This window comes from Bos javanicus, chromosome 26, assembly GCF_032452875.1.
Source record: "Bos javanicus breed banteng chromosome 26, ARS-OSU_banteng_1.0, whole genome shotgun sequence".
In the NCBI taxonomy this organism is placed as follows: Eukaryota; Metazoa; Chordata; class Mammalia; order Artiodactyla; family Bovidae; genus Bos; species Bos javanicus.
Genome location: NC_083893.1, coordinates 17,544,351 through 17,559,624, shown reverse-complemented (window position 1 = coordinate 17,559,624; position 15,274 = coordinate 17,544,351). Strand labels below are relative to the sequence as shown.

The window sequence follows — 15,274 nt, the reverse complement described above, 5'->3', positions numbered from 1 at the left end:
TTGATTAGGGTAAGAAGTTCTAGTGCCGAGATTGTGCGCTGAAATAATTCCAGCCCAAGGCAAACACACTTGACATTTAATTCAAGGTTGCTGCTGCTGCTACTGCTGCTAAGTCACTTCAGTCGTGTCTGACTCTGTTCGACCCCAGAGACGGCAGCCCACCAGGCTCTGCCGTCCCTGGGATTCTCCAGGCAAGAACACTGGAGTGGGTTGCCATTGCCTTCTCCATTGTGTGAAAGTGAAAAGTCAAAGTGAAGTCGCTTAATCTCGTCCGACTCCTAGTGACCCCATGGACTGCAGCCTACCAGGCTCCTCCATCCATGGGATTTTCTAGGCAAGAGTACTGGAGTGGCTTGCCATTGCCTTCTCCGAATTCAAGGTTAAGGACAATGAATTTCTAAGTCGTTTATCATACAAAATCCTCTAATGACGTTGTGCCACTCAAAGCAACAGCTAGCTACATGGGAAAACAGAGTGGGGTGTTGGTAGGAGGGTAGAGTACAAGCTAATGGCACAGAACACGGGTACCATGTCTGTGAATATCACATGGTGGGAGCTGGGGACTGCCGCTTGGCCAGCACTGGTCCCAAGGGGCTTTGCCAGCTTCATCTCACTGGATCCCTGCAACCCAGGGGGGTAGCGCTGTCTTTGCCCTAACTTTCCAGATGGAAAACTGAGTCTTAAAGGCTATGGGGAACTTGACGAAGATCACCTAGCTGGTCAGAGACAGAGCAAGGGCTTGTGACCAGGTCTGGCATGAGCCAAACCTGTGCCCTTAGCCACCAGGCTGCTTTCTCTGCTTCAGTGGTTCTCATACCTGCAGGGTTCTTTCAAACACAAATTGCTAGGCTCCACCCCCAGAGTTCCTGATTCAGTAGGTCTGGGGTGGGGTGGAGTGTTCACATGTCTAACCTGGTAAGCAGGTAAGGCTGATGCTGCTGGTCAGGGTATTACATTTTGAAAATACCTATTCTAAAGGCATCTGTCTCAGTTGACCGTGCGCAAGTGGAATGCCCTGATTCAGAGATTTCTGGGCACTTTCTTCTCTCCTGCCCACCATCTCCTCCTTCCCTGTCCATCCTCTCGCCACCACTACCCCTGCCATTGTCTCTCCCCTGGCCCCAGGTAGACCTAGTCTACCTCTTATGAAAGCTAAGGCCATCCCAGGGATGAAGGCTGCACTTACCCGGGAGCCAGTCCAGCCTAGCAGGGCAAAGGCACGGTTCTCGTAGGGGCACATAACCAGGTCCACACGGATGGCCTTCCAGGTCTTTCCTTCCTGCTGCTTGGACTTGCTACTGTCTACTCTCTGATGGTGCAATTTTAAAATCAGAAAGCATTTTTGAAAATGATCTAAAGTATCCACCTGCCTGCTTGGCAACTTGAACTTTTCAAATGTCGACTCCACGAGGTCATAATATAAAAGTAATCCCTGAAAATAAACAAAAAGACGTCAGGAAGAGTCCCTGATGAAGAGTCCCTGAGACAGAAGGTCAGAGACTTTATATTGGGCTCTTAACAAATGCTTTTAAAGAAAGCTTTGCACATTTGAGAAATTGGGTACGTCTGTCCTTGCATTGTGAGCCCACTTGGTGACTCTAGCAGGGGAAGGCAAGGAGTGGGTGCATTACCCTCCTTCTACAGCAGAGGAATTTAACGATTAGAGGGGCCACGCCAAGGCCACTTCATGGCAAAGCTGCCAGAAGATCCACTCCCTGAACACCTGATCGCAGACAGTGCTCAGAAACTTGCCTCACTCCCTTAAGTACAAACCAACCTTGAACAAAAACCCGAGACCTTGTATGCAGTTGTTTTGACTTAGTGTCCCTCCATATTATCCTAGTCGACCATAGTAGGTCGACTTGGGCCCAGAGGATTGTGGCTGGAGGCTCAGCCTGCTTTGGGGCCTGATGACTCACTCTTTCTAGCAAGCACTTTGGGATTGTTACTCTGCCTCCCTTGGAGACAGGGACAAAATTAGTGGTACATCACCAAACGCTGCCTAGTCAGAAGGTCACACCCAGCGATCTGCCATCCTCCAATTTATCTGCTCCATGGGAATTTCTCACCACCAGGGCAGATGTGGGGTAGGGAGAAGCAGAAATACACAATTAACTGCTAAATCTGAGTTGCAACTAAAAGAACAAATAGCCTTAAAACAATCTAATCACAGCCATTAGGATGTAGGATTTGTTCTTGGGTTCTTTAGGTCTGATGTTCTCAAATATTATCATCAGGAGCATTTGAAAGGTTTGTTTCAGCACAGTTTTGGAGGCCCTGTCCCCAGAGTGATTCATGGGCGGTGGGGGTGGGGGAACTTCCCAGGTGGTGCTCTTGGTAAAGAACACACCCACCAGTGCAGGACACACAAAGAAAGCAAGTTTGATCCCTGGGTCTGGAAGATCCCCTGGAAAGGGGCATGGCAACCCACTCCAGTATTCTTGCCTGGAGAATCCCCATGGACCGAGAAGCCTGGTGGGTTACAGTTCAGGGGGTTGCAGAGTCAGAGAGACTAAAGCGACTTAGCACACACGGGGGTGGGGTGGGGTGGGGTGGGGTCGGGGTGGTGCATTTCTGGTAAATTCCCAGGTGTTGCTGATGCTTCTGATCCAGGGACCACACTTGGAGCAGGCCTGGTTCCCTTTACTATTATTATTAGACACGTTTCCATTTCTTCTGCAATCCACCCCCACCCCCAAGAGACATTGTTTCAACCGGACTCAACACTTGGAGGAGGGGGTACTTTTGTGGATCTCAGAAGAGGGAGCACTCTGCCCTCAGGGCCTATCCCAGAAAAGGTGAGAGGAAGAATCTACCCCACCTGCAGGGCGGAACACTAATGTCAGGAAGAGCCTCTGGTGCAGGAGGTAACTCTTGCCCTAAACAGATCTGATAACCAGCTGGGGGAAGACACAATCCTGCTTTCTAATGAAACTTACTAAGATTAGTTAGTATAGCAGCCTTTCATGGCCATTTGAATTATGTAAATTTGAAAAGGAAGCTATTAAAATATCAACCAGTCTTACCTTGAAGCCAAATTTATAAAACAACCTTTCCCCCTTAAAAAAAAATTCACAAAGCTGGCTTCCTAAAAGTCGTAAACTGTGTGTGCACTGTGGCCACACAATAGTCACACTTTGGCTGGTCATAGACAGAAGGGCCACCCACCAGGCATGAACCTGGACCACACTCAGTCAGCCCTCCCCTTTGGGTTGAATTGCTGGCAGCCAGTGGAGCTTTCTGGATGATGCCCTCCCGCCAGGATCCGTTTCTCCAAACTCTTTTCCTCCCACAAGAAGTCTTTCAACTGGTAGAAGACTCAAACTCATACCCATCCTTGGCTGTTCATTAGTTCTTCAGGTGTTTTAAGACATTGGTTGTGTATATGTGTGTTGTGTGAGTATGTGCTCGAGTGTGCCTGTGAGACAGGCTGGGACCGGGACCCTTTGCTGTACAGCTTGCACCTGGACATACCTCTCCTTGAGCAACAAAATACAAAGAAACTATACAGGACTAAAACTAATTGCGTGCATGCACAGTTGGGCAAATTCTGGATCCAAAAGATACAAAGAGACCAAAAAAACCCAACTGCCACTTTTGAGGAGCCTGGAGCTAAAGAGCACAAGTAGGATACTGCTCAAGCCCGCTGCACACACCACCACCTAAGAGGTGAGCAAGCCGCCTAAACCACCCCTTGAGCTCGACCTGGACACACCCCTACCCTCGCACCACAGAAGGAACAAGCTCACGCCCCCCTCCCCACCCCCCACTCAGGGAGTGAGCAAGTAAGGGAATTTGTTGTTTGTTCCTGATCCCCTGTGCTGCTGCAGGGCCCCCAGTAAAGCCTGGTCTAGATTTCTTGTTTGCTGCTGCTGCTGCTGCTAAGTCGCTTTAGTCATGTCCGACTCTGTGCGACCCCATAGATGGCAGCCCACCAGGCTCCCCCGTCCCTGGGATTCTCCAGGCAAGAACACTGGAGTGGGTTGCCATTTCCTTCTCCAATGCATAAAAGTGAAAAGTGAAAGTGAAGTCGCTCAGTCGAGTCCGACTCTTAGCAACCCCATGGACTGCGGCCCACCAGGGTCCTCCGTCCACGGGATTTTCCAGGCAAGAGTACTGGAGTGGGGTGTCATTGCCTTCTCCAAGATTTCTTGTTTGGCGTTAATCAATTTCTATGTGTTGGGGAATGCCAAGAACCCTGGTCGGTAACACCTGCATGAGATAGAATCATTTTAATCTGGAAAGTACAGATTCTTGTAAGAAAGGCAGGGGTGGGAGGTATTGGGAACAGGGAGTGAGGCAGAGGTGGAAATTAACCACCATGATTCACAGCTGAGGCGCTGGGGGCAGCCGGGCCACAGTGGGGCAAGCAGGTAGTGCTGAGACACAGACTGCCCCAGCCGGTTTCCTCCCTGAGGTCCTGTTTGTCAGAGAGCAAAGGGGAGCAGCTAGCTGCCTGTGCTCTCGCCTGGGTCCCCAGGCAAGGTCTGGCCCTCTGCAGAATTCAATATGCGACTATGCAGGAGAGATCACAACAGCCACAGTTTTGCTGTTCAGTTGTTCAGTCGTGTCTGCCTCTTTGCGACCCCATGGACTGCAGCACGCCAGGCTTCCCTGTCCTTCACCATCTCCTGAAGCTTGCTCAAACTCCGGCCACTGTTTAAGCCACTGTTTAATAGACATTTATCAGGCGCTGCGCCAAGGGCCTTATCTAATGCCCTCAGTTAATCCTCTGACTAATGACAGAAGCTTGCTATCCTGGTTTCACAGATAAGGAAAGAGAAACTTGGAAAAATTAAAAGCATAGTCCCAGGTCATATAGCCAGTCAGTGGCAGGGCTGTGCTTGGAGAATCCCAAATCTAAACCCCCGCCATGCCTAATGCCCATCTCCTCCCTCACTTGCCCATCTCTTTGCTTGGTGACCAGCAGGATGGCTGCCTGGTGACTAAAGAAAGACCAATGAAAAGGAGGCTCCTTGTCCCCGTCTCCCAACCCCACCGCATCTTGGGTCGGGACAGTCTCAGAGCATATGGTGGGGCCTCTATACCTAGGTCAAATCGGCCCACCCCTGCCGGCTGAGAAGCCAGGCAGCCCCCTCTCAGCCCAGGCCATGGCTGCCGGGGTGCATCAGAGTGATGTCTGTCCACCAAAGTTTCTCAGCTTTCCTGGTTGAGCGGAGCAGGGGGGCCAGCCTCAGTGGAGCTGACACTTCCCCATTCAGCCTTTCCCTGGCTCAGCCTATGATGTTCATTTTCAGGGCTCTTGGCCACCTGGATCCACTCTCCCGACAGATGGTGGGGTGGGTGGGGGAGGGTGGGGGTGGCTCATGGCTGAATTTGGATCTGGTTCCAAAGCTGGGTCTTTATTAGTAATTCTAGTGTTCCCGGCACCAGGGTTGTGTGTTTCTTATTCTCACTGTATCTGAGGTCTTCTCTCTCTGGTATATCAGAGAGCTTTGTCCACACCCAGAAGATGCTAGATCACTCAGGAAAAATAAAGCTATGCCAGAAAAACACCAGCCTCCTCAACCCACCCAGGCCTGTAGTTCTTTGGATAAGGGCCCTCTGGTCTTGGGAAGCGGAGCTCTCACTGGAGTGGGGCAGGAGTCAGGGCCCTGCAGGCGGCTGTGGCCACAGGGTCATCCCTAGCTTTCTCCACTGGGCAATAGGTGGCCCGTGGCAAGTCTGATCTTAGTGGGTGGGGGGCCCTGAGCCATGACCTCTGCTGGACCCAGCCTACCCTCATTAGCTTCCTTCTTCCCATCTCAGCACAAAATCAAGGTGGTTATCAACCAAGATATTGTTCAAGGCAGCAGGGGCACCTCTTAGACTGCTTTTATCCCAGTCTGATCCCCACCCCTTAGCTTGCTCTGCCCCGGCTCACCCCTCCCAGATCTTTGTAGCACATGCTGTTCACATTGTTTAGGGCTCCAAGCTGTCTGAATGGCCTGCACAGAGAGTTGCCCTCGGCCCTTTTGGTAACAGAACGCATGCATATACACAAGTTCATAACCTGGATTCTAGGACCCAAAGCAGGGAAGTCTCACCTCATGTCACTGGCACTGTGCAAACTATTGTAACCATTGAGACTGCGTTAGATGCTCATGGCACAATTACACGGAGAAGGCAATGGCACCCCACTCCAGTACTCTTGCCTGGAAAATCCCATGGGCGGAGGAGCCCCGTAGGCTGCAGTCCATGGGGTCACTAAGAGTCGGACACAACTGACCAACTTCACCTTCACTTTTCACTTTCATGCATTGGAGAAGGAAATGGCAACCCACTCCAGTGTTCTTGCCTGGAGAATCCCAGGGACGGGGGAGCCTGGTGGGCTGCTGTCTATGGAGTCACACAGAGTCAGACACGACTGAAGTGACTTAGCAGCAGCACAATTACAAGGTCGATAAGTGTGTCAAATTCAGCATTACTCCTATAATGCCTGAGTGTCCAAACATCTTTCTTCTTACCTTTTTTTCCCATAAGTTTATCACTTTAGGCAAAAGTTGCTCTTCATCCTCTGCTGATCCTGGACTGGTAATTAAAAAATCTACATCATGCCCAATCTTCTTACCCCTGATTTTAAAAAATAAGATAAGATGGAAATAAATTAGATTTTTAGCTCTCAATTTTTAAAAGTCACCTGTGTTTCTATGCCCCATACTTAAGGTTTGTGACACAAAATGCTCATGACATGCTTTTTAAACAAAAGATCCTTGTTTACACAAGTCTACCCCTTGCAAAATAAATTTATGACACAGAAAAATTTAAGATCATAACATGGTATGTATGTGATTATATTGTTGTTTAGTGCTGAGTCCTGTCTGTCTCTTTGAGACCCTAAGGACTATAGCCTGCCAGTGGGATTTCCCAGGCAAGAATACTGGAGTGGGTTGCCATTTCCTCCTCTAGGAGATCTTTCCAACCCAGGGATTGAACCCATGTCTCTTGCGTCTCCTCATTGGCAGGTGCATTCTTTACCACTGAGCCACCAGGGGAGCCCATATGATTATATATGGGTGGCTAAAAACTAACAAAGGTTATTTCTTCTCCATGCCCACATGTGCACACACACTCACACAGAGACAAGTGTGGCAACAAGCAAACCAAGAACTATACTTGCATAATACAAGATAGGACTCTTGAAATTATGACCTAGACTAAAGGCATCTTCTTGGATTCTGTGTTCTCTTCTCACTTTCTCTGTCACCTCCCACAGCCAACAGCCCCCATGTAACAGGACCACAAGGAGAGATGGAAGAGGGTGTGGGAGGGAAAGAGGCTCTGAAATGGAGGCTTCAATATCCAACAATTGCATACATCTCTGTGAAGAGTTCATGCATTCACTGACTTCACCAATATTTCTCACATGCCTATTTTGTGCCAGGCACCACGCACTGGCTCTCATCAAGCACTAAGTTCTGAAAACTTAGTGGGGAAAACATGCGTGGAAGCAATACAAACAAATTACTTGACAGCTGTCCAAGGAGTGCTGAGGAGGGGTGTCTCACCCAGTATGGGGAGAAGGAAGTCAAGGAAGGCTTTCTGGAGGAGGTGGCATCTGAATTGAAGCTTAAAGGATGAGGTGAAGTGAGCCAGGTGACAAATTGAGGAAAACCAGTCCAAGCAGAAAGGTAGGACTGAGCAAAATCGCAGAGGAAAGAAAGCTCTGTGTGTGCAGAGAATGACAAGCCACTTGGGGTTGCTGGAGTGAAACATGAGCAGCAGGAGATGAGGCTGCAGAGAGAGACCTCCGTAGGCCTTTTGTGCCACAACTCCTGAGCATGGGAAGGCCCTGAAGGGGAGGCAAAAGCAGCTTTTATCATCATTTACCTGCGGAATCCTCCTGTCATGGTGACAAAGGCATCCGGCAGAAATGCCCACACAGCCTCTTTAACCAGCACGCCAACCGCCTCTGCTTCGGCCCTGGTCACGCAGCTGACAAGGTCTTCATAATAGAGAAATCCTGAGAGGCCATAGACAGGTGAGTGGGGAAAGGGACATGTCCCATGTGAAATGACCAGCCCTCAGGGCGGGGATTTGGCCCTCACACATAGCTAACGGGGCCACAGACATCAACCCCAAACTGTTCCACAGAGACTGGGTGATCTGTGTTCTCTTGGCTGTGAATTTTTCATGTTAACCATGGCTCCTATTTTCCTACAAATTCCTGACTGAGCAAGAGGCAATATTATATCCTAGAACAATGCCATTCCAATCTGGCTTCCTACTGAAGAACCAGCCCTCTTGATCAATAAGCTGCAGATTTGGGATAGGAAGTTTTGGGGTTGGAACGTGATAGATGAATTAAAGAAGTGAAGTCAAGAATAGGAAGAGAGTTGATTTGCATCTGAGGAGAGTTAGGAAATGTCACTGGTGGTCTGGTTTGCTTCTTTGCCTGACCATCACGGATTAATGAGAGCTCCAACAGCGTGGTTATGATAAAGAGTTGTTTTAATGACTTGTTTATTCCCACAGATCCACAGAGGAAGGCATAGAGTGGAAGAGTAATGGAGATGGGAGCTCTATCTCCAAGAACTGGGATGAAGCATAGGAGGGGTGGGGAGCAGGGCGCAGGGGAGATCCATAGAGCCTGAGGGCCAGCTAATGGTCCTTCCATACAAGGCTCTGGTCTCTTCTCTAGGATCCCCAGAGGGAGTGTTCCAACTCTGCCGGAATCTTTCTAATAATGAGAGGCTTTGGATACCTACAGAGGCTGCCCATTTCCTAATTGAAAGGTCTCTCGGGGGCAGTTCTTTATCTTTTTTCCAGCTTTATTGAGGTATAGTTGACAAAAATTGTATAAATTTAAGGTGTACAACCTGAAGTTTTGATATATGTGAAATGGTTAACTGTCGACTAATTAGCCCACAATGGACCAACCTTAAAAAAGAAGACAGTCTTGTCATTTGCAACAACAAGGATGAACCCCAGCTATTTGCTAAGTGAAATAAACCAGAATGAAAGACAAGCAGGCTACAGTCCATAGGGTTGCAAAGAGTCGGACATGACTGAAGTGACTTAGCGCGCGCGCGCACACACACACACACACACACACACACACACACACACACACAGTCTCTTAGAAGCAGAGAGTAGAATTGTGACTACTAGGGGCTGGAAGGTGGGGAAAATGGATAGATGTGTGTCAAAGGGCACAGGATGAATAAGTTCTGCAAATCTGACGTACAGCATAGTGACTACAGTTAATAACACTGTATAGTATACGTCAACACAGTCATAGAATTCCCTAGTCATCTTTCATGGGAGAAGGCAATGGCATCCCGCTCCAGTGATCTTGCCTGGAGAATCCCATGGACGGAGAAGCCTGGTAGGCTGCAGTCCATGGGTCACACAGAGTCGGACATGACTGAAGCGACTTAGCAACAGCAGCAGCAGCAGTCATCTTTCATAAAGTTGCTAACTTCTGAAAGACTGCTAATAAGTTTTATAAGATGCCACATAAGAACTAGAAGAATCTAAAGGAAAAAAGACCCATATTCTTATTCTGGACTCCTGAAGATTCATGCTTAATAAGCATTGATGTGAACCACCAAGAAATGCTTTCTTTGTCTCATCCTGCTGTTTCTTTCCATCACTTAAACAGAAGATAGCAGGTTTTCTTTGCGTTGTTGTTGTTTTCTGGCCTTCTCTTATAGAAGATCCCCTTTTTTTCATATTATTAAAAATGTTGATGACTCCCTCATTCTTTATAACTCAGAAGCCACAGTGCTCAGAACTGTGGCTATGACTTCCTTTCAAATCCCAGTAATATTATGTTCTACTGCATATTAAAAATAAATGTTTTTAAAAGGTAAATGTTTAAAAGATATACATTTTTTGACCTTGTTTCCAGGAATTTGGTCATTAAAAAAAATGACAAGTACCCTGTATAAATGGAAGTAACCAAGCCATCTTCAACCTCCTGGAAGCCTTGTCAGTCTTTCAGATGTCTGTCTCTACTCTCTTCTAGGTTAACAAGTCCTGATTGCGTAGACAAACCCCATGTCTAGGTTTCCACAATTTCCCCTATATGTCTTGGTATTTTACAGTTTCTAAAGCTGATCCATATTTGTGCCAAGCAACACCTCCACTTTGTTCAAATATTATTTACTCCAAAGTTCTCTATGTCAACTTTCTGACCTGGATTCCTTCCTTACCCACTCCTTTTACCCAGCTGGGACCCAAATACCTGGAAGGGTCAGTCCAGTAAGAACAGATCAATGGTGCAGCCAGTTTTGACGTCTAGATAAAGGAATGACAACAGCCATCAGGCAGGGCCTATTTGCTCTGTGCCAAGCTAATTGTTTTGCCTCCAAGATCTGATCTATTCCCTACTTACATACTGATGTATAGATGAGGTAAATAAGGCTCAAAGATTTTAAGTAACTGTCTCAAGATCACACAGCTGGAGAGTGCAAGAGCCAGGATTTGGATCCAGGTCTATCTGATTTCAAAAGCTTGGGCTTTTAGCCATAGCACGAAGAGAGGCCAAGGAAGTGACCAGATCACCAAGACTGGAGGTGACATTTGAAGTACAGCGGACAGATCCTTACCAAAACCTGACCAGCCCATGGCAATTATGGGAATCTTTAGGAGAGACAATTCACCTGCTTTCTGCATTTTTGTGAATTTCAGGGTTTTGTCTGACATTATTTTACTCAGAGATCTGAACCCCATCCTGAACCATTTCTCAGATGTCTTCAGTCCCACTCCAAAAACAGAAGTAAAGAGCTGAAACAAAGGGAAAGACATGTCTTTAGTTTTTAAAACATTCATTATGACAACAAAGTGATACTTTTCAAGGTCAAGCAATTAAGAAAAAGCATAAGCAAATCTCTGACCTAGTGTCTCTTGAATATGACAAGCAGGGGGCAGTGGTAATTTTTCAGAGGCGTTTCTGTTTCAGGACATATGGTATAACTAAATGAAGCAGAAGTCAGGAGGCAGCTTCTGGAACTGCCCAGGGATTCTGTGTAACCAATAAGGATTGCCTTCACTGTCAGTGCATGACAACAGGTATCCATACCCACACCCCTCCTCTGCCAAAGGTCTGTCACACACTCATGCACATTCACCCTCACAATTTAATGAGGGATGCACATGTAGGTTGCATAAATTCCTCACCATCACACACCTGGTAAGCGGCAGAGCCCAGACTCAACTCAGTCTGTCTGTACTCTGAGCCTGGGCTTCTGCCCTCAACTACCTTTGAGGCCTGAGCATCACTTCTGATCCAAAGGGATTGGTAGAAGTCTCTGCCTACTGCAACTCAGAGATAGGGAACACTGGGAGGTAATAAATCCTGCTTCAGAGTAGACAAGATGCAGTGAGGAGCTTTCCAGCACAGGTTGATTCTCTGAGAACAGGTTTGTTTTGTCTCATAGTCCTAGTGTACCCAGGAGTGACAACCTCTGGGAGGTAAGGTCATTTGTATCTCACCATAGCATGGCAATAAGCTCAAGCACCTGTATTTATTCAGGCATTTGCTTCCTAGATCACTGCTATAGACTGAGTTGTGACCCTTCCTCCCAAATTCATATGTTGAAATCCTAACCTCCAGTATGATGATATCTGGAGATGGGGTTTGGGGAAGATAATCAGGTTAAATGAGGTCATGAGGATGGGGTCCTCGTGGTGGGATTAGTGCCTTTATAGGAAGAGACCAGAGAATTTGCTCTCTCCTTGTGTGTGTCATATGAGGGGATGTTGAGAAGGAGGCTGTCTGCAAACCAAGAAGAGAGCCCTAACCAGAGCGCAGTCATGCCAACACCTTGATCTCAGAATTCCAGGCTTTAAAACTGAAAAAATAATCATGTGCTAAGTCACTCAGTCTGTGGCTTTGTGTTATGGCACCCCAAGCTGATCAGTACAACTACTTAGAATAATGGGATCAACTGAAAACCTATTTTTGATAAATACATGTACAAATCACTTACTTTGAAGGACTGATATCGTTCATCATTTAACACAGCTTTAACTTCAGAACTTTCTCCATCTTCAATAATTTCCTGCATGGACATTTGAAAAGCATTTTACACTAGTGATGTTAATCACAATCTGAGATTTTCAAATCCCCAGATATAGTAGCTTAATTTTTCACTAAATACACCTACGCCATAAAGGATGTTTCCTTAGCTGATCTAGAGAAAACAAGACAGTTCTTGCTTGAAAATCTCAGGTTATTATATTTCCAAGGGCCCCTTTATAATCCTCGGGGAGGAAGGTACAGAATGATTGGAACACCAGACCAAAATGTTCACTGACAAAGGGGTGTCTAAATATTTGAGATAATTTTCTTTTTAATGGATATGAACTAGCTGAAACAAAAGGACTTTTCATCTGATTGGGTTAGTTCCGGACCTATTGAAAAGCTAATTCAAGTCCTTATGATGTCTAGCTCAGAGCCACCCGTGCATGCTAAGCCACTTCAGTCATGTCCAACTCTTTGCGACCCCATCAACTGTAGCCTGCCCAGCTCCACTGTCCATGGAATTTTCCAGGCAAGAATATTGGAGCGGGTTGCCATTTCCTTCTCCAAGGAATCTTCCCAACCCAGGAATCAAATCCATGTTTCCTTTGTCTTCTACATTGGCAGGTGGATTCTTTACTATTGCGCCACCTGGGAAGCCCCTGGGAAACCCCACCAGAGCCATCCAACCTCCTTTAAATAGAGTTGGGATTAATTTCCCTCCCTTGAATAATTTGCCTTGCATCTGACTATACTGAAACTTCCTCTTGGATGACTAATTTGCCTTGCCAGGAACCCTTAAACATTATTTAATAAATAACTAACCATCCTTGGCTCTCCTCTTAGAACACACAGGCGGGGATGTGGAGTCAGCTCCACTGTCCCTCATACCCACCACCATTCTGGAGGGCACTGTCTGCTGAATGGTACTGAGGTTCTTCACACAGCCTGGGTTTTAACTCATAGCATCCCCTCCTGTTGAGCTTTTAGGTCATTAGAGACTTTCACTGTGATTAATAATACAGGAGAGTTATTTTCTCACTAGCTGGCCCCACATAGCTCCAAGTGAGATAATATTGGGGTATGAATGACACATCTACATGTGTAGCTATCTATGTAATATATATATATATATATGTGATATAATATATATCCATATAATATAAATCAAAGATAAATGAAAATAAGTAATGAATACCACATCTATATAGTTAACAGGAAAATTTATTAATTGCATCTCTCTCCCTCCCTCAGTAGCTACCTATTAGGAGCTGAAATGAATCACCTTTCACCCTTACCTCTATGATACACTTCACCTTGTCCCCCAGGCAGGGAATTCCTTCTGTATCCTTCATACTGATGATTGTGAATGGCAGAGATTTAAGTACAGAAGCTGCTCTCATAAATGTCACATAAGAGACTTCATTTTCTTTAAACTCAGAATTTTCAGCCAGTATCTCAAAGGCATCCTAAAGAATAAAACCAGATGAGCAAAACACAGTCTGTTTCCTAGCCCCTAACCCCCAAGCCAGCAGTCCCTTGCAAATGCCTCTTGTTCTCTGTTAAATATTAGAATGCCTCGTGACTGTTCCCTCAGAGGTCAGGATTGGGTGTCCTGTACGTTTTCACTTCTCCCTGGTTGGATGAGCGGAGTTGAGTTGAAAAGACAGGCCACAGCATGCTTTGTAAGGAAACTTGGAATTCTCTGCCATTAGATATTTAGGAATGATTTAACTAAAAAATGACTTCTTGCTCATTGCATCTTCCTAGTCATTACTTGGCATGATCCTTCCCTGTTTGCTGACTTTCCCACCAGCCTGTGGCCAGGATTCTGCCTTGATCACTGGAAAATCCTCTCTCTTAGCTTGTTGGTGAAACAGAGTCAGCACTTAGTATAGCCTTGTTGAATGAATGGGTATGATCAGAAGTGCCACAAACCCGAAGGCAGGGTTATTTAAGGTAGGGCATGTCTGCATTTCTGGCAGAGGAGGAAGTAGCTACAGCTGTGTGGCATGATCCTCAGGGTGCTCAGTAGCTGCAATTTCCTGGTCTTCCTTGGACACCTGGGGCTAGAATTTTAGAAAGAAGAAGTTCTGTATTCAATCTACTAATGCATGTTTTATCCATTTGACTACTGATTGTAGGCTGAGGATAAGCAGTTATGGTTTTGTTCGGGTCATTTTGAAGCATAATTATGAAACTTCAAGGCTAAATGGGGCTTTAGAGATGATCAACCTAATTGTTTATTAAGCAGATGAGGAAACAGGCTCAGAGAGAGAAAATGACTTGCCCAAGATAGTTACTACCAGGCTGAACCCAGGTCTACTGATTCTCAATCTTATGTCTTCCCAACAAAGCTGTTTATGCACAATTGCCATTTCTATGCAATTTGCTCTTACTATGTAGTGGACTAATTACAGTATGTATTTAGTTATTCAGAATATTTGCCTTTGATAAGTGTTGCATCCATTAATAACAACTCCCAATAAATCATTAAGTTACTTTGTCTAAAGACTATGCTCTAAATATATTGTCTATTTCCGTAATAGAAGGAGACCCATTCTTGACAGAAAGAGGAACCAGAGATCATGTTAGGGGAGTGAGTAAGAATGGGGAAAACCTTCCTAGATTTTCAAGAGAGCTCATAGTTTAATCGGAGATCCACAGAAAGAAGCAGCAAGCCTTACGTTTGCTATAGTTGTTGTTGTAAAGCTCCATTACCGTGAATATGTGGTTATAGTTGTTCAAAGTGGTTTTTCTTTGACACGCGTACTGGGAGATCTTTTTTACAGCAAGTGGTGGAGTCTTCTGGAAGCCTGGGTTTGGGGTAGCTGAATAGTCTGTTCTCACCTAAACAAATGTATAAGCATCTATTTTAAATAAAAAAATTAGTAGTAATAGATGTATATGAAGAAAAATAAGAGGCAGTTCAATGGTAATTGTCTCTGGAAAGAGAATAATACTATAGGAGGCTCAAGTTTTATGTTATATGCATTTCTAATATTTGAAATTGCTATAATTAACATGTATTATTTTTGTGATCTGAAAAAGTAACATGAAAAAGAACTACCGATTAAATATTATTTTCCTTTTCTGTGAACTTACATAGTTAGGATCCATTGGTGAAGGGTTTGGAACTAAGAATTTAATTTTTTTCTTTATAAATTATCATGGTAAGAAAAAAATAAGAACCTTCTACTTTTCTGGCTGCTAGAACATCAAGACTTCAATATTTTGAAATATTTGTGTATAGACTTGTTTGTAAAAATAGCTACCATTTATTAAGTGCATATATAGATCAGGCTC

At 45.6% G+C, this 15,274-nt stretch overlaps 1 protein-coding gene across 1 annotated transcript in view; it reads right to left on the bottom strand.

Moving 5' to 3' along the window:
- DNTT (DNA nucleotidylexotransferase) overlaps nucleotides 1-15,274 on the bottom strand; it is a 32,916-nt gene that overhangs the window by 6,693 nt on the left and 10,949 nt on the right. The window contains exons 3-9 of the mRNA XM_061402946.1: nucleotides 14,690-14,818; nucleotides 13,267-13,437; nucleotides 11,937-12,008; nucleotides 10,608-10,731; nucleotides 7,831-7,963; nucleotides 6,468-6,573; nucleotides 1,187-1,432 (exon numbers count right to left, since the gene is read on the bottom strand). Coding sequence (XP_061258930.1) covers nucleotides 1,187-1,432; nucleotides 6,468-6,573; nucleotides 7,831-7,963; nucleotides 10,608-10,731; nucleotides 11,937-12,008; nucleotides 13,267-13,437; nucleotides 14,690-14,818 — 981 coding nt within the window. The remainder of the gene's footprint in view (nucleotides 1-1,186; nucleotides 1,433-6,467; nucleotides 6,574-7,830; nucleotides 7,964-10,607; nucleotides 10,732-11,936; nucleotides 12,009-13,266; nucleotides 13,438-14,689; nucleotides 14,819-15,274) is intronic.